At 39.2% G+C, this 23,849-nt stretch overlaps 1 protein-coding gene across 3 annotated transcripts; it reads right to left on the minus strand.

Annotated features, from left to right (window-relative positions):
- Positions 1-4,244: 4,244 nt before the first annotated feature.
- On the minus strand, positions 4,245-23,170 carry LOC106937105 (F-box/WD repeat-containing protein 11). 3 transcript variants are annotated; one of them, XM_015018452.1, is made up of 14 exons: positions 23,021-23,170; positions 20,697-20,801; positions 17,837-17,905; positions 16,775-16,994; positions 16,291-16,477; positions 15,986-16,076; positions 14,867-15,004; positions 13,317-13,435; positions 8,727-8,976; positions 8,480-8,598; positions 7,444-7,554; positions 7,275-7,353; positions 6,748-6,912; positions 4,245-5,600 (listed from the first exon to the last, which is right to left on the minus strand). In XM_015018452.1, the coding sequence occupies exons 1-13, from the start codon at positions 23,057-23,059 to the stop codon at positions 6,751-6,753; spliced, it is 1,689 nt and encodes a 562-aa protein (XP_014873938.1). In that variant the 5' UTR covers positions 23,060-23,170; the 3' UTR covers positions 4,245-5,600; positions 6,748-6,750. The 3 variants fall into 3 exon arrangements, with proteins under 3 accessions (XP_014873938.1, XP_014873940.1, XP_014873939.1); XM_015018454.1 differs by lacking the exon at positions 20,697-20,801 and having other exon boundaries at positions 23,021-23,169; XM_015018453.1 differs by lacking the exons at positions 20,697-20,801; positions 23,021-23,170 and adding an exon at positions 22,472-22,584.
- Positions 23,171-23,849: the final 679 nt, after the last annotated feature.

Below are 23,849 nucleotides of genomic sequence, written 5' to 3' on the forward strand. Positions count from 1 at the left end.
TGGGGGGCATGGTGACGTTGATCCAAACAATTCTTCCTCTTCTAGCCTTCCAGTCATAACTTTCAAAATTAAACATATAAAATGGCAGTATAATAAACAAACTTAAACTGGTTGTGTAATGCAAAATACAGTAAACATTATCACTTTTTACTATTCTTAGTTTAAATTCATCATAGACTTCATGGTATATTTTGAGGTTTTTGTGATGTATTTGACTTCCTCCCTCCCCCAAGTTTGCAAAGATTGTGCAATTTACAACTTTAGTGATTTAAAAAAAAAAGAGTTGGGCAAAAAAGCTGAAATTTATTATGGATCAAGTATGATGCACACATGCTCAAATGAACTCGCATACCCAATCTAAAAATGTCTCATATGCTCTGTGTAGCCTCAACTTTGGCTGACTGATTGTCATCGTATGGTTGAGGAAAGGCCCATTCAAGAAGCTTAAGGTTTTCCTACTGTATCCATTCCAAAATCGGTTATGAAGTGTTTGAGATCATCGTCTGGACAGCTGTGTCCATTTTTCCAAGCAGTTGAACTCAAATATTACCCCGAGTTTAAATGAAGTTGCTCGGGCCATTCAAAACAACCCAGGAACCACCAGGGCCATAATGAAATTTAATATCCTGAAACTCAAGTTGACTGTCCACAGTGAGTTCTACATCATCATAGACTTTGAACGGGTCTGCCAAGAAAGAAACACCTGCTCCAAAATCAAAGCCATCAAATATGACTGCAATGAACAGCTGCCCACATACTGACAGTGAATCGCCTTCTGGAGAAAAGATTAAAAATCGAGCTGTTTGGTCACGATGATAAAATGTATGTTTCAGAGGAATTGATGTAAGGCTTCCAAACCCAACAACAATATATCCACCGTCAAGCGTGGTGGTGGTAGCATCATGGAAATCATCTGTTTCCCGTCCATGGGAACAAAGTAGGTTGAATAACTAAAAACGGTCGCCACCAAATTCATCAACATCACCTCCGATCAACTTTTAAATAGCTGAAAATTAGACACGATTTTGTGTTCCAGTAGGACAATAATACCAAACGTCACAACTTGTCACAGAACGGATTATGCATGTTTGCATTAATCTTCTGGAATTGCTCCCCACTTCAACACATTTATGGACTGTTCTTAAAAGCCGGGTCATCTGCCATTTCCTGTAAGATAAATGGTCAAATATTTGGCCAGAATTATGCCAAGACCTTTGCCAAGGGACCCAAATGTTATTGGGGTAAATGTATATATTTGAGCTTGTGTGAAAGAGAAAATTCAGTATAAATGTTATTTTAAAATGTATATATATCTTAGGCTGTACATTGTATTGAATAGTGTAAAATATATATTGGCACTATTCAAATGCATAATTCAAACCCCAGTACAAAAAGGACATTCATGTCGATGGGAGTATGTAAACATCTGACTACAATATAAATTTCCTACAGTCCACCCAATAATATATTGATCTTGATTTTCTCTGTTTCGTTTAGATCTATTAGCCTTAATGAGTTTATGGCAGTGCTCTCATAAGACCTATATGCCCTGATTTTTCTTCTTCGTTCCTGATAATGAGAATCACTGGACAATAGATTCATGAAAGTTTTTTAATACCAGTAGTAGATAAAACCCGAGCAGTAGTAATATTCTTTTTTTGCTTGAAAAGAAGCACTTTTTAAGAAATTTGACAGCGATCATGTCCTTTAAGCTGCTTTTAAATTGAAATCAAATTTAAACAATTCAAAGCTACAGTGCAAGATGTGGTTTCTGCCAATAAGCACACCAGCTAAGACTTTAAATGCTGTTGAAAATATTATGCCAACACCTACCAAACTCTCAGAGCAACCAGTTTGCGAAAATGCACCTTGATTTGATTTATCAAATTATCAAAAAAAAAAAAAAAGAGCATGAAGAGTCCTCACAGTAGTGGAAGTTTTCTAGTCGTGTTTTTTCCCTTTCATCTCTCCTGCTCTTATGCTCCATCCCTTCCTTCCCAATCTTAGCAGGAGGTCACAGAAGAGATGTCACTGCCAAATGACCAAATCACTTCGGCAGACACAAACAGCTGACTCAGGGGGAAAAAAAGGTTGCACCAGAGGATTCCTATTGCAAGGCAACAGGAATCTGCACCGAAGGGGGTGGAGGGGGGTTGGTATAAGGAGGAGACAGTGAGGTGGAAGAGAAAATGGGTGTGGGATAAAGAAGAGTGAGTAAGGGAGTAAAGAAGGGGGGTGGGGGGACTGCTGGTGTAAGTTGTTCATTTCTGGAACGTTGCTTCAGTTCCACTCGGGAATGATGGAAATATTCCGCGTAGCCAAACCCAGAGTGGAAGGTGTATGGTAATCATGTCGGGGAAGGAATGCCAAATATGTGCGTGAGAACGGAGCTGTGACCTGAGAGCTGCAGGAATTATGGGCCAAAATCCCACAGACCCAGAGGAAGCACACACACCCATATCCAACACATACACACATCATATATTAACAGTGCTCCACCAAGTGCAAATGTATCCCACATAACTTCTACTCTGAATCTTAAACATTCAGTTATACTGGCCGAAGCGGAGCGGTAGAGACCGTCCCCACACAGCAGGCCGCCCCCTTAGACTGGAGGAGATGCGTTGAACGAGTGGGCTCACGTGTTGTGAAAGAAGAAAAGCTAAAGTGCATGCAGACGGCCGTAAAATGTACCGCATTTCAAATCTATCTCTCAAACTGACAGCATTTACAAGATGTGGTATGTGATCCTCTGTAACAGGTTGTTTAGACTCCAAACTTGGCCACCCAACTGTCAGAGCTAAAGCCTTAAAAACAGGTTGTGCTCTCGCAGGAAAATGAGTAAATACTCCCATCTGGTGGTAAAGGTCAGAAAAATATTCTTTCACGTGGAAAAAATGTTGCCCTGGGATTTGCAAACGCACACACAAACGTTTCCCATTCATTCGTGAGTCTAACCGGCCTGTAGGTTAGATTTTGTTTCAGTTGAGACCAAACTGACGCGACCAGGTCTCCCCACTTGGTAAAATGCCTGAAACAGAACAAAGTAACTATAAATGCATGATCGTTTGGGTTTTTCCAAGCAAAACTTCCATCCATCCATCCGTCAATTTTCTTCTGCCTTTCAGAGATCTACTTGTGCTGATGTTATTAATCCAAGTAGGGAAAAGTAAACATCCCTCTGCCCAGTGGCCCCGCCCTGCTCATACTGGAAGATTTCAAAGCTCCCAGTGGAACTTGGCTGGAAGACCTTTAGAGCAGGGGTGTCCAAAGTCGGTCCTCGAGGGCCGGCATCCTGCATGTTTTAGTCCTCTCCCTAGTGGTAGCAACAATCTCCTCAGCAAGTCAATATTCTGCTTAGGCCTTCTTTTGAGCAATCATTTGATGCAGGTATGTTAAACCAGGGACAAAACTAAAACATGCAGGATGCCGGCCCTCGAGGACCGACTTTTACACCCCTGCTTTAGAGGGAAGTGTCCAGGACCAATCCTGATCAGATACACAGATTTACTTCAACAGACTGTCGTTCCTTTGATGTGTAGGACTTCACACAGGCTCGTTCAAAGGTCAAGTCCCGCCTCCTTTCAGTCACTTGTATCTGGGACTTTAGCCTTCCAGTCATAATCCATGTCGTCATAGGTGAGGTTTGGAACGACGACAGAATGGTAGTTTTGCTTTTTTGCTGTATCTCTTTCTTGACCACAACAGACTGGCACAGTGCCCATATTGCTGTTGATGAGACCACGATTAGTCTTTGGCTCCATCCCACCATCATCCATGGACAAGACTTAAAGGTATTTGAATTCCTCCATTGAGACAAAGACCGACCAACAACCTGGGAAGGGAATCCACTTTTTTCTGGTTGAGAACCTTAGACACCGTTTTATAGGAGCTAAAGCTCAAAATAGCGGTTGAACACTATAACGCACATTAAAGGTTATGGCTCGAGGACAACAGAACATTGTAATCCGCAAAAAGCAAAGTCCAAGAGGTTCCCAAACAAGACATACTCCCCTTTACGCTTAAACCTTGAAATCTAGTCGATGAAAACCACCAGCAGGTTAAGGACCGTGAAGCAGTCCTCAGCATGTCAACACTTAAACTGAGGTTAAGTCTTTCCCAAAGCCTATTCCTGACTGGGGACATTTCTGAGTACGCCACATGGAGAGGAAGGATGACTGAAATCCACTCATAACACAAACACACACACTTGCACACAGGTGAGAACAGACAGACATCCGGGGTTACAGTTGGCTCAACACTCCACCACTGTCAAGTACTTTATTCACAATAAGGTCATTTTCTTCTTTAAAAAATCATTTTAATATACAACACAATTTTTGACAAGACAACTCCGTTTACAGCTAAATTTTGAGCTCTTGAATTCCAGCTTCTCTCATTACCAAAGCAAGCACTTAGGATGATGGGAGAGAGAAAGATGGCGTGAGAAGGACAGAAAAACACAGTGGGGAGGGGGAGTAGGTAGAAAGAATGAGGAGAAGGGCCGGGAAAGAGTGGCAGGAGAAAGGACTATGCTTAGTATGATTTTCTTTGTACTAAGAACCAAAATACTCAAATAAAGTTAGAAAATAACAGTAATAAAAAAACAGTAAGAAAGTAAGAATTAAAGAGGAAAAAAAGCAGAGGTGTACCAGGATGCTGTATCCAAGGCAACCTCACATGCATGTCTGACGCTTCTGCTCTGTTCTGCCATTTTCACAAGTCCAAATACACAAAAACACACGCGTTCAGAGGGTGTGTGTGTGTGTGTGTCTGTGTGTGTGTGTGCCCCCTTATTCCAAACGAATGTGCACCTCGTGGGAGGGGCTGTGAAAGGGAGGCTAAGTGGTGGGGTACAGGGAGAGTGGGGTGCAGAGAGAAAGAGAGAGAGAGAGAGAGGGAGACGACGAGGAGGAGCATAATTCTGTGAAAAGGCGCAGGGAAGCCTTCTCCAACATTTCTCCTTCTTTCAGTCGCTCGATCTCCCATCCTTCCCTTCTTGCTTAAGAGCCAAGTAAAGAGTCTCTGTCTCCCGTATCACAGCTCCAGTCATCTTCTGTCCAACTGTGCCACTTGTGTCTGCATTTGTCTGTATAATATATAAATATATATCTATAAGCAATTCCATATCTGTGGAAACCTGTTTTTGGCAGGGGTTAAAATCTGAGGAGCAGAAGCTGCTTTAAGTTTGCTTCAAGGGGACCAAAAAACAAAACAAAACAAAAAAATAAAAATAAAAATAAAAAGAGCTTGTGGGTTTTTGCCAGGTTGACGTTAATACTGTCATTAGTGTACTTTACAAAACATAAATTAGTAGCAGAAGATGAACTTCTTGGGAGAGTTGCGTTGGTTCTGCAGTAGGGAATCCTCATTGGTGTAGGCCTGTATGTACGTTGCTGAACTGGCAGGCAATGAGCACAAGCTTAAGAGTCTGTCAGAATGGGCAGGAGGGGGCTGAGTGGGAGATGGACAGAGAGATGACAAGGAGGAAGGAGAAAAAAAAAAAGAAAAAAAAGATGCGCTCCTTTTCGCAACAGATGCACCCATCAGCCAATCAGCCCTGGATTTCCTCCTATAAAGGGTGAGATGCATTGCGCCACCTAGGGGAGAGAGCACAAATAAAGGGATGCTCGTGAACACAGAAGTGCATCAGGAGGAATGAGAATATCATTGAAAAGTTCAGTAAATCAAATCTAAAACAACATATTTCGCAACTTTATTTCAACGTTAATTGGGACAATACGGGTTTTAGCAAACGAAAACCCAAAAGATGCAGTTTTTAAAAAAACTTAACAGGAATTGGTTGACTTCTACAGGGACAAGCTCCCTTCTCGGGTCAATGGACGGATGTAGTGATGATTTATGATTTGTACAAGCAGCCAAAAGCAGAATTTACAACCATGAACAAGATGCAGAAATCCTTTCTGACAAGAAGAGTAAGGAGGTAAGACATAGCATTTGAATTCAGAGCGCCGGTCAGCCAACAGGATTACTACACCGAGTTGCAGAGACTCTCGACGCAGATTTTGTGCTCAGTGTTGACTTCAATGCTGGCTTGTATTTTAAAAGTAACAGATGTGAGGGATAACAATGTATCCACTCGTGATTAATGAATGGGCCAGAGGGAGCTCAGAGATGGCTCGTTTTCATGGGTTTATGACGGTAATGTGTTGTGAAAAAGGTTAAAGCATCAATGCTATGTGAAACCCAGGTTGCTTTAAAAGTGGCTGTAATTTCATTTCCATTTCTGGATCTGGTGTTCCATCTACCTCTTAAAGTCACGAGCGTTCGAACCAGCGCTCTGGCCAACCACAGTGACACCACTGCGAACAGACCAGATGGGCCAATCGCAAGGCTTGTGCGAGTCGTAGCCCATGTTTTGCTTTGCTTCACAGTCCTCTAAAGGTTGCTTCAGTTCCTTGTTTGTGGACAGTCTTTCATTTCTATCAAATTCCCATTGCTTTTCTTACAATACATTGCTCAGAATAGTCAATTTCTTTAGCAATTACTTTTTCTGGCTTGTCCTCCTCCTGGAAGGTGACAGATGCTTTTTTTTAAATTTACGTTTTCATTAACTGTAAGCCAAAAATATCAGAGCTGACTAATTTAAGTTAGTAATTTCATTTATCACTTTGTGTGTAATAGGAAAAACATTAGATTTTTCTTAAAACTAAAAAAGATTTTGACGATGACCTAATTTTTTGACACAGTTGGCTAATGACTTGAACGGTGACGCTTTTAGGATACCTGCTATCTAGAAATGTACGTGTAGGTACGGGACGGAGATCGTCCCTCTGACTGGCCATTAGGTGAGACGTTCAGGAAATCCCAGATCAGAATGGTGTCGTCGTGAGAACTGCTGATGATCTGAAACTCATCGAACTGCAGGCGGAAAACGCGGCCAGAGTGCTCCTGCAGAAAAACAAGGTGCGAGAACCGTTAGTGACAGCTGACACGGAGGAAATTTCTGCTTTTTTTTTTTTTAATCATCTTCTACAAGTTTTACATTAGACCATGATATCATTTTTCTGGGTGACCATAAGAAATGAAATCATTTTAAGCAAGACCTTAAAAGTGGGGTATTACAACTTAGCTTGGTGGCATGTGCAAACTAGCACTTAAAAAGCAATGCTAAATAAATCTTATTTTTAAAAAAATTTAAAAACTTAACTTATGTTAAATATGCATTTAAAAACTTGCCTTTTGGCTCCATTTAGTAGGTTATTAGTTTAAAAAGTAACTTAAAAAAAAACAAACTGATTGGAACAGCTCACCACTAGAGTGCGCAGACATAATGTGCTAGCAGGGGCTCGTGGGTCAAGTGCTGCCTGCAGATCCCACACTTTTATTTTGCTGCAGAAACAATGTGTCAAAAATGTCAGCAAACAATTCTAGTTTCAGCTAAAAAAAAAAAAAAAAAAAAGTGTCTTGAAAAAACCTCCCCCCTCGGAGGCGCCGCTGACGATCCTTTTGTTGTCGAAGCGAATGCAGCGCACCAACTCCTCGTGACCTTCCAGCACTCGCAAACACGCCCCGCACTCGATGTCCCATAACCTGGAGGAAGAGAAGCCAACATTAACTTCAAGAGCTTCCATTAAAACGGCTCAGATATGAAAGAATGACACATAAAAGCATATCTCATCATTTAAATGATAAATAATAACTTTAAGTTGCTCTTCTGATGTTGTCTGTGTTCAGGTTGGAATGCTCAGGTAATCTGCTAGTACTAATACAAACCTTATTAAAACAATACCCAAACTGTAGAAGTATAAATCTGATATTAAATTACTTCAGTTGTCATTGTATTTAAAATGTTAGGACTTTCTAAAGAGACGTTTTCTGATTTAGATCATCTATCCGTCTCTTTATCGCTCCCTACATATGCTTGGATGACCTTTACAGGATTCCCGTAAATTTGCTTCAAACTTCATACTTTTCCAGAGTCGAATTTCCCTCAAATTCTACAAATTTGAGAAACATGATAATGCCAAACTTGGCCTCCGGTTCAGCGTTGTGGTAAATGGCAACTGGATCAACAAAGGATAGCTACATATCAATTTGATGAATTTTGACTCAAAACTGGAACAGTTTTTCTAAACAAACTACAAATCGTTTATTTAAAGCACAGTTTGTGATGTTGACTGCTTTTACTGTTATTTTTAAGAAAAGCTACATTCCTTTGAATCAGCGATTTAAAATACAGACCAAACAAGGTCTGGAGGGTGAAGGAAAAAAAAAAGCTGTGAAATGGCCCTTTTCTAATTTATGAACGAGCGTGCATTTGTGAATGCACACTAATATTTTAAATTATTATGATCAAGTATGTCACAATCTTTTAAAAGGCATAATTCTGAGGATTTTTTATTTTTTTTATATATTGCAAATCAGATCAAAAGGATTTCTCACATTAGCATATTTGACAACTACTGCAAACAAAATAAGTCAATTTCAGACAGCGGTGCTGGAACGCCAGACATACCGGATTGTGTTGTCAGATGAGCCGCTGACTACCAGACGATCTCTATACTGTAAACAGGCAATCCCCCGCTTGTGACCATTTAGAGTGCGCACAAACTCACAGGTGCTGGTGCTCCACACCTACATTGGACAAAAAAGCATTTTGAATTGATGAGCAGTAATGAAAGCCTGGAAGCACCGAAACTGAACAAAAGTATCAACAAAGCTTCGATTTTAAGACGACAAAATAACTCATGTTATTAGCCCACCTTGATGGTGCGGTCCCCTGAGGCGGACACAATATATTTATCATCGAAGTCAACGACATTGACAGCAGCACGATGTCCCACAAGGACGCGCCGCAGGCTGATGTCAGTGGGCGAGGCCATGTCCCACACTGCAATCGAGCGGTCCTTGGAGCAGGTGACCATGAGACCGTTTGCGAATCGCAGGTGAAGAACGGCCTCGTTGTGATGGATCAGCGTGTTCAGTACCTCCCCCGTCGTGACTTCCCAAACCCTGCAGAGACGTACAGAGAGAGAGGCAGAAGGTGGTAAATAGACAGAGGAACACACACACAAATCTGAATATCCTTCCTTGGACAGTTATGTTTTTTTTTTTTTATTTATTTATTTTTTTAACTGATGATGTCCAAATCCTCATCAGGACCAAGACTGAAGCTTAATACATTAAGTCCTGCCACTAAAAACAAACTAAAGCGTATGATGATGATAGCTTCACCATTTCGTTCCGTTTTTGGTTGTTTTGCATTTCATTTCATGTGGAAACTTGTACCTGGCAGGTCGACAGCAGATGGTTTAAAAAAAAAAAAAGTTTCTATATTTTAGTCCAATTTTACAGCAAGAAGCTTTTTTTCATGCCTGAAATAAACATGCACCAGCAGGAGGTTTCCTAGAGTATCGAAAAACTAGAAACGTTTTTGTTATATCTGATGATATACAGCTTTCATGAGAGGCAGAGCTGAATGGAATCGGGGGGGAACAATGCAGTGACTGTCGATTAGAATTAACCCACATTTTCCCCATCTGTATCTTTCTAACAGTATGGCGAACCCACCACTCTCCCTGAGCTGGAGAAATTAAAAAAGTAAGATCAATATCAGGCCATGTCATTGGTCCATCATTACTGAATGTAAAGCTTTATTGCACAGTACATGAAATAAAACTTGAAAAACAAGAGAAAAGAGGATCAAATAGAGATCAGAAGCTAATAAAATGGAAATAAGATGTAGTAGTACAAAGTCTTCAAAAAATATTAGCAAAGATAAATAAATGTATAAAATTAAAATGCAATGAATTAGGAAAGCATGCATTCCTTGTTTATCAAGTCTTGCAGCATTTAGTTTTCATAAATAGGAGGTAAAAGGAGGAAAAAAACAAAAAAGTCAAGAAGTTCTTCCCAGTGTGGTTTTCCGGATATAAAAAACCCAACACAAACATTCAATAAGAGACCAGAGATAGTTTATTGAAAACTGTTGTCTTCTGATTAGCATGTTTCTCTTCTTACTAATAGTTTGTGAAGGTAGCCGTACTACTTGACAGTGGCAAATAGAACAGCTAGTCTTCTTTTGAAAGACAAGCCAACGACATTACTGCCACCTAATGTTAGCAGCAATACATTACAACCAAATACTTTTAAAGACAAATTAATTTTATTTGAAAATCTGAAAATCAGTGGCCACCTCTAAATGACAGGATAAAATGGAATAGGATAAGACATAAAGCAAGAAGATGAGTGTGATAAGATGTCAAAAAGTTTAAAAGGGAAGAAATAAGAATGATGGGAGCAGGATTAAGAAGGAAAGAAAAATAAGATGAGACAGCAGGAAAGATGGTTGTGGAAAAAAAAAAGAAAACATGCAACAGGAAGACATGAAACAGAAAAACAAGAATGGAGACGTGTGTGAAAGAAACCTGTTTACCATTTCTACCAAGCAGAGAAGCAATGATACCAAACAACTGTAAAGAGTTTGCATGTGTGAACTCACAGCTGCTTGTTGCTAAACTGCACCGCTGGGCACCGGGAATCAAATGCAAAACACATTGGAAAACCTGACAACTAAACCTCCAAACAAAGTGCCCGTCAAGCTGTTGCTAAGGAAGTGAGGTCATATTTTCCTTGGATATTAGCCAGCAGGCACGGCTGAAGTGTGAAGTAACAAGAATTAAAATTGAGCTTCTGTGTGCAGTAGCCAAGCATATGTCAACATAAAAACCCACACCAAGCCTTCGAGTACCTGCAGTAAAACATATACAAAAATTTTTAGCAACAGCTTTGGATGAGTAAACTTTAATATTCATATCCTGTTTCTCCTAATGCGGATATTGCCAAGCTGTGCGTTAACAATTAGGAGTAAACAAACAGTTTCCTAATACGTTCAATTTTAGGGAAAATTATGGCATCATAAAAAAGCTATACATTATTGCTTTTTTTTTTTTTGTAACGTAACTACACTTTCCATTTGACTGTAGAAAGACTTCAGTGAATAATTTTCATGCAAATTTGTCGTGCAACACACCTCTGCTAACACAGCAGAAAAGTTTCCCATTTGTGGCTTTTCAACAGCATTTGCTCTATAAATGTAGTCATGTAGTCATACTCGCAGCAACCACAAGCATCCTGTCATCTAAACAGCTAGGCAGCTTACCATTCGGCACACTGTGGACTTTCAGTTTGTTTAATAATATTCCTGGAAGATTGTATCCAGATGTACAAAGAAATGTACATCTATACAATTGTTAAAAGTTGTCGTAAAAATAGGCGAGAAACAAGTGAAACGCAAAAATGCAGGTTCAGAACTTTGATTTTACCTGATTAATATATTAAGCTTTGCTACAAGAACAGGCGTCACAAGTGGACATGAAAAACATTTGAGTATCTGAGGTATTGCATATTTGACAGAATGGGTTGCTTAGTGACCATGGTCCTATGATTTTTCCTTGATTCAGAAGATGGGAGCAAATCAGTCAATTTAAAAGGAATTCAATGCATAAGATGCAATAATGTTGAATAGGATCTAACCACTATAGGGTTGATGCAGTGAAAGTCTAACCCTATCAGCCACTGGGGGCTCCCTGATGTCTGATGTGACGCTCTCCATTCAGCCATGTGGGAGAGTCCTGAGGTCGGAGCTGCGCGCTGCTGTAGCATTAGTCATCAACTATTACGTCTTTTAAAGCAGCACAACAAGTTTACGAAGCAGGAAACAAGAAGCCTTAAAAGTAAATAGGTTTGCAAATAAATAACTGGAACTGCCAAAATAAACATTCTAAAGCGGATTTGTCAACTAAATGATCTCCTTACGAAATTACAAAAATAAATCAATTTAGAACAAAACTGGCAGGTAAAGTTTAAATACCTAAATAAAACCAAATGCCTATTAAACGTGATATATATATATATATATATATATATATATATATATATATGTCTTTTTTCCTTCAGCTGTTAAAAGACTACCGATAATTAAAAATAATTTTGGGGAAAACCGTATAAAGCTTTCCTTGGTGAGTGTGTCAGACACTGTCTCATCCTATTAGGATGTTGCATTTAGGGAGTTTGGAAGCAAAGTGAACACCAAACAGGCTTATGTAATTTCCAAGCACTAGTGAAACTAGTGAGGTTTTGTTTGCAGATGGGGATCAGATCAGTGACAAATGTTTAATCTTAGTGGCAACACCAGATTAATCAATTGTCCTAATATTATGATGGATCAGTGTATAGAAAAGTGACAGGGTGCGTCTACAAAGTTAATAGAGTTGCTCAAAAGAGAAAAAATAATAATTGTTTTCAGGCTTATGAGTTATGGTGACTGATGTGAACTATACAACCAAACTGCCTTTGTTTTTGTATCACCAAGGTTATTATGAGTTTTAATACAAATTTATAAAACAAAGAAATGTAGAAAGATAAAAATCCAAATTACCATAAATACATAGTTCTTACAGACCTTCCGCTACATACAAATAACCAGACAAAGTCTTTGTTTTCGGCATAAAAAGCATTTCATAAAAATTTTATATAGTACCAAGACAATCTATGCAATTGATGCAGCTTGAAGTTCTTTCAATAAGATGCCAAAAAAAAAAAAATCTGGAGAAAAGACCAATTTTTCCAGCTTTGTGGAGCAAAGTTGCTGCATTTCCCTCCTCACACATTTCTGCTTACTGCTAATTATTCTTACCCTTCTCGCTTATTTGTCTTTCCAAAAGGACAAGTTCTGGTGTTTGAAAGCTTGCGGCATTCAAACTAAACAAGTGTCAGACACTTTTCTATTACGACAACATTCTTTTGAAACTAAACGTTTGAAGAGTGGAGTTTTTGGAAAGCAGCAGAATGTAGGCTGGCTACCCGACCAGATAACCTGACCAATCATCTCACACAAGAACATATCAACAAAGGGCGATAATATTCTGTGCAATAAGGACATTTTGTTGCAATTTTTAGGAACTGCAACAAAATTTTCCTGGTATTTATGGAAAAAAAAATATTTCAAAGACTCCCACTGATTTATCTTAAATTCCCTGGTTGTGGTTGCAGTGGAGTTTAACCCTTGATTCTTAAAACTACCTGTAGATGAAAGAAACAGTTTTCAAAATGATTGTCAGCAGCAACTGTCAACACACTCACCTGTTTTCTCACTTACCATAAGCAAGTGTATATCTGTGTATCAATATATGAATGATACTGTACTTCAGTTACATTATCCACTCAAGTTACAATTTTTAGTTCGGAGTCTTTGTGTTTTAGTGCGACAATCCCATTCAGTCCAATGCTCGCTTCTCTAATCAGAATCAAAACTACATTTTGTTCTTGGTGCAGTAATAAGTTTGCCATACCTGACAGTCGAGTCAGAAGACCCAGTGACGATGACCCTCTCATCATACTGGAGACACAATACTGAGCCTGTGTGGCCGGTCAGTACCTTCAGACATTCCAGTGTTTGTTTATCCCAGATCTGCGGAGGGAAAGGAAGAGAATGAAGAAGATGAGTGTGTGAAGGGGAGATTCTGGCAGGGAAGGACGCTGTGAAAGAGAAAGAATATGTGGTTTTGCAAACAGTGCAGATTTGGGTCACGCCAAAAATGGCCTGTTCTTGCAGCCATGTCCTTTCACCGTTTATGCTCCATTTCTCTACTGCCCTGCATGCAAATCAGAGCCATCGGGGTCTTCAATGGCCATGTGTCAGTCTCCTCCATAAAATTTAAGAGTCACTTCTCGCCTCCCGCCATTAACCCTATGCCGTCTCTTGGCTCAGGACAACGCCGGAGCCGAGTCCTTTTATCCCATAATTCACTGGTGCCTGGTCTAAGTACCTGGTGTTTCAGCGAGGCACCACAGAGCAGGGAGAGGTAAGCTGCTCCGCGCCAGAACGACATTTTATTTCTAAATACATAAACACTGGCTTGACTAAATCAACTGTGCTGAGAATGCTGAACTGCTTTGGGCAACACATTTGGTTCCCCTTTGCTGGTGGTACCAAACAAAGCCATCGGGATCAATGTTAATTACTTCAATGTGTCCATGTGGACCAGTGAGGCAGACAGAAACATGTCAACAATGTGTTTAACGGTCTCAGTTCAAGAAAACAGGTTGGGAAGCCTACAATTACTCTGTAAAACTATACAAGTTAAGTGTAGTGCTGAGCGTTAGCTGCTGATGCACTTTAATTTCCCTACTGAGGGACAAGCATTTACTCTATTTCTGACCAGCTGGTCTTATATTGGAAAGACGAATGAAATTAGAGATTGGGGACCACAGCTGCCTGTGAATGGTTAAAATCTGTGAATACTTGAGACCCCCTCTAAAAGCAGTTACAGCTGCTTATTTTAACAGTTCAAACATAAAATGTACTTTAACATGCATCGATACGCACAGTGAGAACTGCCTTCGCACTGCCGCAGAAGCTAACATATACGGTCTTCCTCAACTCTGCTCTTGGGGGTTCAGCCAATGAGTATCAAGGAAAATGAATGGCACTCTTGGTTTGGCTGCTTTGCAAACACCAACCAGGAACATGTCGAGTAGTGTTGAACCTCTCATCTTCCCGAACTAGATTTTCTTTGAAATGTTCTAGATGTGCGCTATGAAAAGAATCCTAGGCAGATTTTGTACAAATAATATAAAGTTGCATTCCATAGAAAAATCTGCAAATTGGAGTATAAAAAAAACTGTATTATACATTTTGGCTACATGAATATTAATCAAAGTATTAAACTTAATTTTGTTTTTTAAAAAGCATATGCTGACAATCTTTTTTTTTTCCCCTTAAGCAACTTGAATGTGGTTTTATTTGTGATCTTTAAAAAAGTAGAATTATGTGGCATTCATATCAGTATGTGGGGGGGAAGGGAAGTTTGTGAGGGGATAGTTTTGCAAACTGACGTACCTTGATGGAGTTGTCCCTAAGGCCACTGATGATCTTCTCATCATCGTACTGAAGACAATAAACACCTTTACTGTTTTCTGAGCGACACTGAATCCTTTGCAAGTTGTGTCTGCCACATCGCCAATTAGCTTCAATTGTCTGCAAAGAGGAAGGGAACACAAGAATAACAAAATAAACAAACATTCATAAAACAAAAAAAGACAAAAAAAAACAAAACAAAAAAAAACAAAAACAGGTACCATCACTAAAATATCAAAAAGGTGAATTCCTGGAATGTTAAAGTCATCCTTACTTTTAACAACACCACCAGCGCAAAATTAAATATTTTGTTAATCCATCATAGCAATTGAGTTCATTTTAGTTTAGCATCAATATTGAACCATGTGCTTAAGTCACACAGAATAAGCAATCACGAGAAAGGCAGATAATGATAATAACTAGAACCACTTTTTGCTAACCGACGAGAGCAAAAAATATTTATGATCAACAATAAGCAGTCTCTGACACTGGTAACTTATTCTGATGTTCGCAACTTTTGATCCTCTGATTTATGCTGTACTTAACTTGGAACATTTGGTCTTTCTTGGCTGTGAGCTCTGCCAGCAAAGTGAAAAGAGCAAGAAACATGAATTGCTCTTAATACGTCGCACACCAGCCAAGGTGGAGTCTTACTAGACAAAATTTACTTCTTGTAGATAACAGCTGCACAAGCTCCACAAAAATATTTTGTAGGGAGCCTCCATTACTCAACTGAGCAGCAAGTACAGATCAGGAGCCAGAGCGATCTTACTACAGAGTCCCATAGATGGTTATAATAAAGGGTTATATCTAAATATCCTAAATCAAAGATATGGGGGATATTAGAATACATAACTCCAATAAACTCCTCAAACAGAAATAAAAAAAATGAATGCAAGTAAATTACGTACATTTCAAACTAACAATTAAATGTGTAGTTTATTTTATTTTTCCCTCTGGACACTATTTATATAAAAGAGTCTTTTTTTTTAAATGACGGTGGATAAAATATCATAAGCACAAAAAGAAACACCATTTTACCTTTTCAAATTAAAACTGAATAAATAATCTTTTAAAATAATAATTTAAATTGTGCCTTACCTCTATGTCTTGAATGATCTTAGGATAAAGAGAGTGATAGTAGGAGTTGGGGGGGATTTCTGATGTGCGGTTCTTGAACAAATATTTCTCCCTGGGGTATGAAAAAAGTATACAATATAAGAAAGGCAAATACTGATTTTAGTGGAATTTATTTTACCTTTCACAAACTGAAGACAAGAATAAATAATATATTACAGTAGTCTTGATGTTTTTTTTTTCCCTTACTCCATTGAAGATACAAGACTAACAACTAACATCCTTTTTTGCTATAAAAAAAAATAGTTTTCTAATACTTTTATCCTTACCACTGGTGTCTTTCAGACAGGCCTTTCCAAAGCGGGTCGGTCCGGACCATTCGCTCAATGAGCTTCTTCCACAGCATACCCTCAGAGATTACCCTCTGCCACTCTTTACATACCAGCTCTGCAGCGCAAAGCGAGCGTGCATCCAGAAAAGACAGGATGTTCTCTGCAATGTGATCCAAGCCTTGGGCTGGAGAGAGGGAACCGAGGTGAGTGTGAACAAGCCAAGGCAGCAAATTAATACAGTTTTGTCAAGTCAATTTTTGTTTGCCAACGGCTGCATTTTTGCTTTTTCTTTTTTTTTTCTTCTTTTTCTCAGCAGTTCTGCAAACGTATTGCGTAATTTTGCAGCACAAACTTACAATGTTCCTGTTAAACGGCTTTCAGAATGTTTTCAATTCGTACGATTTAAAACTCAATTTACAGCGTAGCGAACACCATGCTTATTAAAAGTTGTAACCGTGTTGGCATTATTGCACATTTGTACCTGGCAATGCAGTGATGAAATCCCTCTGCAGCATGGGTTTGAGGTAGGAGTTGATGTGGCCGTGCTGGTAGTGGCACATACGGGATATCAGCCGCTCGACAAACTCCACTTGGTCGGCCTCTGACCACTGGTCGAACAAGGCGATGCAGTGTTCCTTCTCCTTCTCATAGTTTCCTTCTGATGGACGCTTGCGAGACCCTATTACAGGACCGTTAGTAAGCTGAAAAACAATCGGAAAAGCTGATTAGTGAAATGTTTCCTCCTTATTCTGCTTAGCTTTACGGCATTTTCATAAGAGTTCAAGTACATACAATTTATGTAAACAGAGATAAATCTGGTACATGCGAAAACTTGGCATTTTATTTTTAGTTTCAAACAGTGTCATGTCATCAGTGGAACAGAGTAAATCCTGTCCGTCTAATGATACTAAGATCCTGATGCCAAATGAGCTCGTTTGAACTGATCTCCATTTTTATTGCATCTGTTGACACAAGGTTTCTTCAAGTCTCAATAAATTATGTTTAGGAAGTGTAGTGGCTTTTTAAAATTATAATTTTATTTCAACATCTACAAGAATTACAAAAATTAACCTAAGGAATGTTTCCACTAAAGGAACTTTTTCCAAGTCATTTCCTGTGACCAACTTTTACCCCCTTGGCGTCAAACGGTGTGCGCCAGTGTTAAAACACATTCATGGGGTCCAATGTTAGACTCAGGTAGGAAAATAGCACTTTTCAATTAAACCCGAGCCTTCGGGATGTACTTGTGTGGAACATTATGAGCATTATATTTTAGCAATTTTTGTTTGAAGCTCCTCAACAGTACAACATTCCTGTTAACTTTAACTGAAATCTCACAAAGTTTTTGACACCAATGCTGGTGTTTTCCTTACATTCAAAAGCAATTGCCAGAGTAGTTACATTTTCTTTTCCTGACAGTATCACCACACTATAAAAAATAAAAATTATATGCCACATAATAATTTTTATATAATGGGGTTTTACAAAAATTGTATGTTTTATTAAAAATTGAGATTTCATATTAGCTTATTTCCAGACACACCTTCACCATTGTAGTCTTCTTTGGCGACAGGTCGTCCACTAAGGTCTGTGACTCCATCCCTGACGTGGTCTGTAGAAAAAAAGAGACAAGAAAACACAAAGAAGGAAAAGCTTAGTGAAGCCCTTTATTACAGCCTGTAAAAGCAACTTTAGGCGTTTAGGAAGGCAGCAGTGTGGACAGAGCTTTGGAAAAAGAAGTGTCACAAATGCAGCCAAGGCAGACAGGTTACCGTTGAGATTTCAGATAAGTGAAGGCAACAAACAGCCGTGCCTACACACACACGCACGAACACACACATACACACGCACGAACACACACATACACACGCGCACACACACACACACGAAGTGAAACAAACGGAGTCTAAAACAAAAGGAATCTGTTTGCTTGTCTGTGACGTGGGCTAAGTAGTCTGGACAGGAAATTAAATCGCAAAATTATGGGTATGTCACTGGCACCAACTCAGGCATGGCAGCAGAGAAAGAAGAAAGTAGGACAAAGAAAAGATCCTAAAGATTTCTAGCAGGGATTCTGACTAAAATGTGCCATTGTTATTATTCAGTTATATCATTTACAATGGGAAACGGTTTATTTACCGAATCACTACCGACAGAAACGCGAGAAGCTCCTTTAAGATATACATTTATTACGCAAGACTTTTTTAGCTCACATGGACTTTCACGGATTGTTATGCAACAATCACAAATTTATAAAATTACTTTCATCATAACATGTATGATGACAAAGTCCAGCTGCATTCTGAGCAAGGATGGGCGTTAGGCACTTCAAATTTTATTACAATAATTAGTATTTATTGCAATGACGTTAAAGTGGCAATATAAAAGTACTGACTAATTCATCCTAGCCTTTATGGCATAAATTTGATTCTGCACACTGTCAACGCAAAAACAGCTTTAAACTGCAACCATTACTAAAATGGGTAATGCATGTAAAGAGTTACATTTAGTAGTGTGACTACAAATAATGGCACTGAATCATATTTTTGAAAGATGGTTATAAGGAATATCATGGAACTAGTAGCAGGGGGATTTTTTTTTTTTTAAAGTCTTAACTTTTGTGATATTAAGACATACTTTTAAACAATACTGATCAACTTTGTGTTTGCAACATATCACAGATTGCTGCGTACAGGTTTGGGCGTGTTCAAAGCTTCCAACTCTTGATTTTAGGTTAGGTTGTCTTTTTAAAAAGGTCAAAATTGCATCTGTAGTAGTAAAATGTTCAACAAGCGCTGGCGTGATTGTGCTGGTTCTTTGAAATTAGCAGAACATCGAACAGAGCAGAGTGAACCGAAAACTAAACGACATACAGCTTAACAGTCACATTCTTATTGGAAAAAAAAAAAAAAAAAACACACACACAAATGCTTTACCTTGAAATGAATCATTACTATTCTTTGTATTTAGCGTGAGTCAGTCACAACACAAAAATGGCTTTGATTGGAGAAAAAAAAAGTAAGCAAAAAAACAATGAGGTGGTAATAAAATGACAGTAAGTGCTACAGTGGCAAAACAGAAGTTATCACCAGTATTCTGGTTTATAAACGCTAGAACAGTTAAATAATGTGCCCCTTCTGTTGAGATGCACCAAAAAGAACGGTCTGTTACACAAAATTGGGCAATTTTGGCTCGACTGGTCCTGTCCATTGACCAGCACATAAGAAACTGAAAATGACTAATAAAATCAGCCTACTGGGTCATCCTGATCCAAACACTCTACGTCTACTGATGCAGAACATGACGTACTGAGGGAAGAGTGAAGTGTTAAAGAATGAAGCGAGAGGAAAGAGACAAGGTGTAAGAAGCTATTTGAAAGGAAACTGTGCTTTGATGACATCTAGATGCTTGTGGTTTATTCAAGACAGAGGAAAGCGAAACTTAAAGCAGGACCAAACAAAGTTTTTCAACTTTTTGTGTGCTCTTGTTAGTTTTTAGAAATTATAAAAGTATGGTAAATATTTAGTTAGCTCATAATACAAGATTTTAAAACTCCAAAGCTGCGACATTCCCAATACGAATAACGCTCACAGCAGGAAGCAGAGGAAAATAAAGTAGTGAAAGCAGTTTTTAATATCTTCTTATAGAGAAACTAAAATATTAACAAATATTTACAAAACCAAATATTGGAAATTGGTCACACAATTCTGTTCGGTGCATCTTTATAACTTGTTTTGACTAATCTTGGTGTAAAAAAAAAAAAAAAAAAAGTTTTAAAACCTGAACTTTTTTTTTTTTTTTTAAGACCTGGAACCCTTCAACATTTACCAAAGCAGACAGGAGACACAGCTGGGATGGTCTTGTTGGTGTTCATGATCATGCAGAGCAGAAAAAGATAAGGAAGAACAAATCAAAAACTGACCAGGTTATGTCAGGCAGGTAGGCAAGCAAGCATGTAGCCTGTCAGAGCTTTAAGGAGCCCCCCACCTCGACCCTCACACCTCCAGGTAGGAGAGAAAATATTACTCCTCAATGCAAGGTTATTCTCTGGTAGCCATGGGAGTACTTTCTCAATTTCCTTTGACGTACTTCAATTTTTAGAGAATATTCAACTTGTCTAACATCTAGTTTTATAAACAAGCAGCTTTGTTTCTTGGCAAAATCGGCCTACTAGCAGGAGCGAGAGAAAGGAACCAGAGAAGAACCCAAAAGCTGAGCAGGGGAAAAGGAGAAGAGAAGGTTGGATGGTAATGTGGGCGGTGAGTGGGTGCCGTCTGTCTGGACCAGGGTGGCATGAGCAGTCATGTGGAGAGGTCAAAGTCAAAACTGAAAGAATGAAGAGATGGCGAGGGAGGAAGGGAGAAAGGGGGGGAGTAGCAGAATTAAGAGGAGAGAGGCAGAACCTGGTTGTGAGCCCGGGTGGAGGGGATGCTCTGCAGGCACCTGAGTGCACACAAACTCTCAGCCACCGAGGAGCAGCCCAGCCAGAGAGAGCGAGGCACAGAGCACTGTGTGAAAGAGAGAGAGGAAGGGAGGAAGGGAAGAGGAGAACGAAGTGGACAGGGTGAGGGAGGAAGAGAAAAGGAAGAGCAGGAAACCAGAGATGGGTCGTAAAGAAAAAAGAAGAGGAAGGATGATGAGGAGGGTTGAATTGAAGGAAGCCAAATAATTTTAGTGAATGGATAAGTCAGTGGATGAACAGATGGGTGAAGTGGTGGAGTTGGTGAACAACGGGACAAGTGAATTATGGTTTCAGTGCAAGAATATAAAATTAATGGGTAAATAAATAGGGTTTGGTTTGAAATTGAGAGAGGGCGAGTGTTTAACCATCAAAGGTGAGGAGAGAAAAAAGGGGAAGAGGTGGGGGGATAGTGAAGGGAAAAACCAGTATTAGAGCTACACACACATTTGGCACAGTGAGCGTAGGAACACACACTCATTCACACAAAAGATACAGACTGGTAAACACGCATACACACCCCAAAGCATTAATAGACATGAATAAGGTGGAGATAGGTAGAGGAGAGGGAGGGGCAACGGGATTAATTGTAGAATATTTTCAATTTTATGTTGACAGAAACCCCACCCACTGTTCTGCCATCCCCACTCTCATGAGTGGTTAGTGGACAACACCGGGACAAATAAATAAATAAATAAATAAATATAATCAAACCAATCACAAAGACACAAAATAGGCAGGATTCAAAATTGCTGAAAGGCCTTAAAATCTTCTGTCCGTTTAACCTGAAGAGTTTTTCAGTTCCATGTGTAATTTTCTTGATACCTAATTTAAGAGAATAAGGAAGTGGAAAACCAAAGTCTATAAACAACAGATGTGAAGAAGAACTTAAACAAGCAATTCGTACTACATCTGCAAGTTTAGAACATTTGTTCCTGAATCCATTTGTAGTTTTATGCATTAGACTTTGTCACAGGGTTCTTGAAATGTCACAATTACGTGTTAAGAGCACAGAAACTAGTTTATGACTCAATACTTCTATTAATCAAGTTCATACGTAATTTGCTAAATAACATTTCTCTGAATTCGGGAAAGCTTCTCTGTTTTGGTATAAGGTAACAAAACAGTTCTCGAATATTTACTAAGCAACGCATTATTATTAAAAAAATAATATAATTTGACATACTAGGCTATGTATGGTAGGTTTGGATTTTATTACAAGAGGAACCGAGAGTGGTTCGGTCTTTCTAATGTGTAATATCCATCCAAAGAACTGTATATTAGTTACTTGATGTTTACGTTTAATGAAAACAAAAGCGTGTTTTTTAATTATAAAAAAGTTGATGCATTTTTCTCCAACTACGGCCCCTGTAATGTTAATCTTAGCTAACATTTGTTAAGCTAATATAGGCTAACTACCTAGCTCACAGAGAAGGCTAATAAAAAATGCGTTAACGGTTACCTAAATATATATTTTCAAATAAAACGGATATTAAGGCAATAGCTTAAATAAATATTTGCCAGAGGTACAAATATTCGCTTTTTAGTATGAAGATGTCTGTGAAGAACGCGAGGTATATTTAGCCCGCTAGCTCCGAAGCTAGGTGCTAATGTTCGCTGACAGTGGGATAGCTATGTGAATGAAAAGGCAGTACACTTCCTTCTACGCACTTTAGAAATATAAACAGACGATGAGCATTTTGTTACGATAGTCGCTACCTGTAGTTGTGCTTCTCGTATATCTGGTTGATCGCCAAACATGCTGTAATGTGTGAAGTCTGACCATAAACAACATAGAATAAAAACGTTAGGCGTATATTGACGTGGTCCGTCGCCTCTTAGCCAGTGTTAGCCGGGTAGCTAGATAAGTATCAGACAGGGCCCTGTTAAAGTGGCGCAGCGTCACCGCAGTGAACACTACACCAAGAATTCTCACCAGTCTTCGGGCGACGAGCGAGTCATAAAGCCCTACTACTTCGTCATTAGTTAGAACCTCGTCTCAAAACAATACACATTTTATATGTTTTAAATGACCGCCCGAAGCTCTTATTTGACCAACGATGTGTTAAACATTAGTAGAGAAATGTACCGATATGTTCAGGCCCTCCCTCTCTGATTTCTGGTCCCCCTCCTTTCTCCTCCACCTCTCTCGACAAGCCGCTTCGGTTCACTCATACCATCGAATCGAGCCTCGGCGCCTTCACCAAACAAAAGCCTGACAGCTACCTTGTCGGATGTGTGGTGTGCTAACACTGGATTTGATCTTACCATCAGTTCCACCGTTTTGTCTTCCATCTCCGGCTCCATGTTGATGAACCCCCCCGAAAGTCGCTGTGAAAATGGAAACCCAGCCCTGCGTCGGCGGCCCGCAAATTCAGAGACGTCATTCACTTCGCGCAACCACACAGCTTTGGTAGGGCAGTGTTAAAAGGGTGGGTGGGGGATGGGAACGCCCATCTAATAAAGAAGCACGCTGACTGGATGGATTTTGACTAAGGAGGTGCGGCCTATCTGCTTATTCTTTTATTGATTGGCTTACTGCGCTACTAAGGCTTTCCCCGGTGACTCCCCCAAACAAAAAGGCAAATGGATGAAGATGCTGTTGCTATCCTGAAGAGGGATACACTAAGGCAAAATCAATCATCCGCATAGCGTTGCTATGAAATGATGCAGAATGTTGGCCATTGAAGCTAGTTGTGACTATAGGGCTGTGTCAGAATTTACATAATATACAGTGTTCAGTATTGTTTGCAAGAGAGTCATAAATGCTTGGAAAGGCTTTGTTTCTGTGCTTTCCATTGACATTTCAATAAAACCATTAAGTTACATCATGCTTCATGCTGTAACTTAAGACAGCATGAAGCATTTTCTTATATTCAGATATCACTAAATACAAGAAAATGGGAATAAAAATGCACCAAGTTTGAAAATGTACCAGTTTTCCATAAAAACTTAATTATTTAATAATACTCTTGGATAGAATGCAGTCACTAAAAACAATGTAACAAAGTGCTAAATGCACTTAAACTTTTTTTTTAGGGATATTGGCTCAGAATTTTGAATGCAAGACATGTTATTTCAACCAATGGAAAAAATG

The sequence above is a fragment of the Poecilia latipinna genome, unplaced genomic scaffold (assembly GCF_001443285.1).
Source record: "Poecilia latipinna isolate Pla-1442-1.1 unplaced genomic scaffold, P_latipinna-1.0 Scaffold2275, whole genome shotgun sequence".
NCBI lineage: Eukaryota > Metazoa > Chordata > Actinopteri > Cyprinodontiformes > Poeciliidae > Poecilia > Poecilia latipinna.

Excerpts from the sequence above, each read along its gene's own strand:
- LOC106937105 (XM_015018452.1), bottom strand. The coding sequence starts at position 23,059 with ATGGAGCCGGAGATGGAAGACAAAACGGTGGAACTGATG. Across the intron at positions 15,005-15,985 it reads AGATCATTCAAGACATAGAG|ACAATTGAAGCTAATTGGCG; the intron begins GTAAGGCACAAT and ends TCCTCTTTGCAG. Across the intron at positions 8,977-13,316 it reads TCTTCTGACTCGACTGTCAG|GGTTTGGGAAGTCACGACGG; the intron begins GTATGGCAAACT and ends ACGTCTCTGCAG.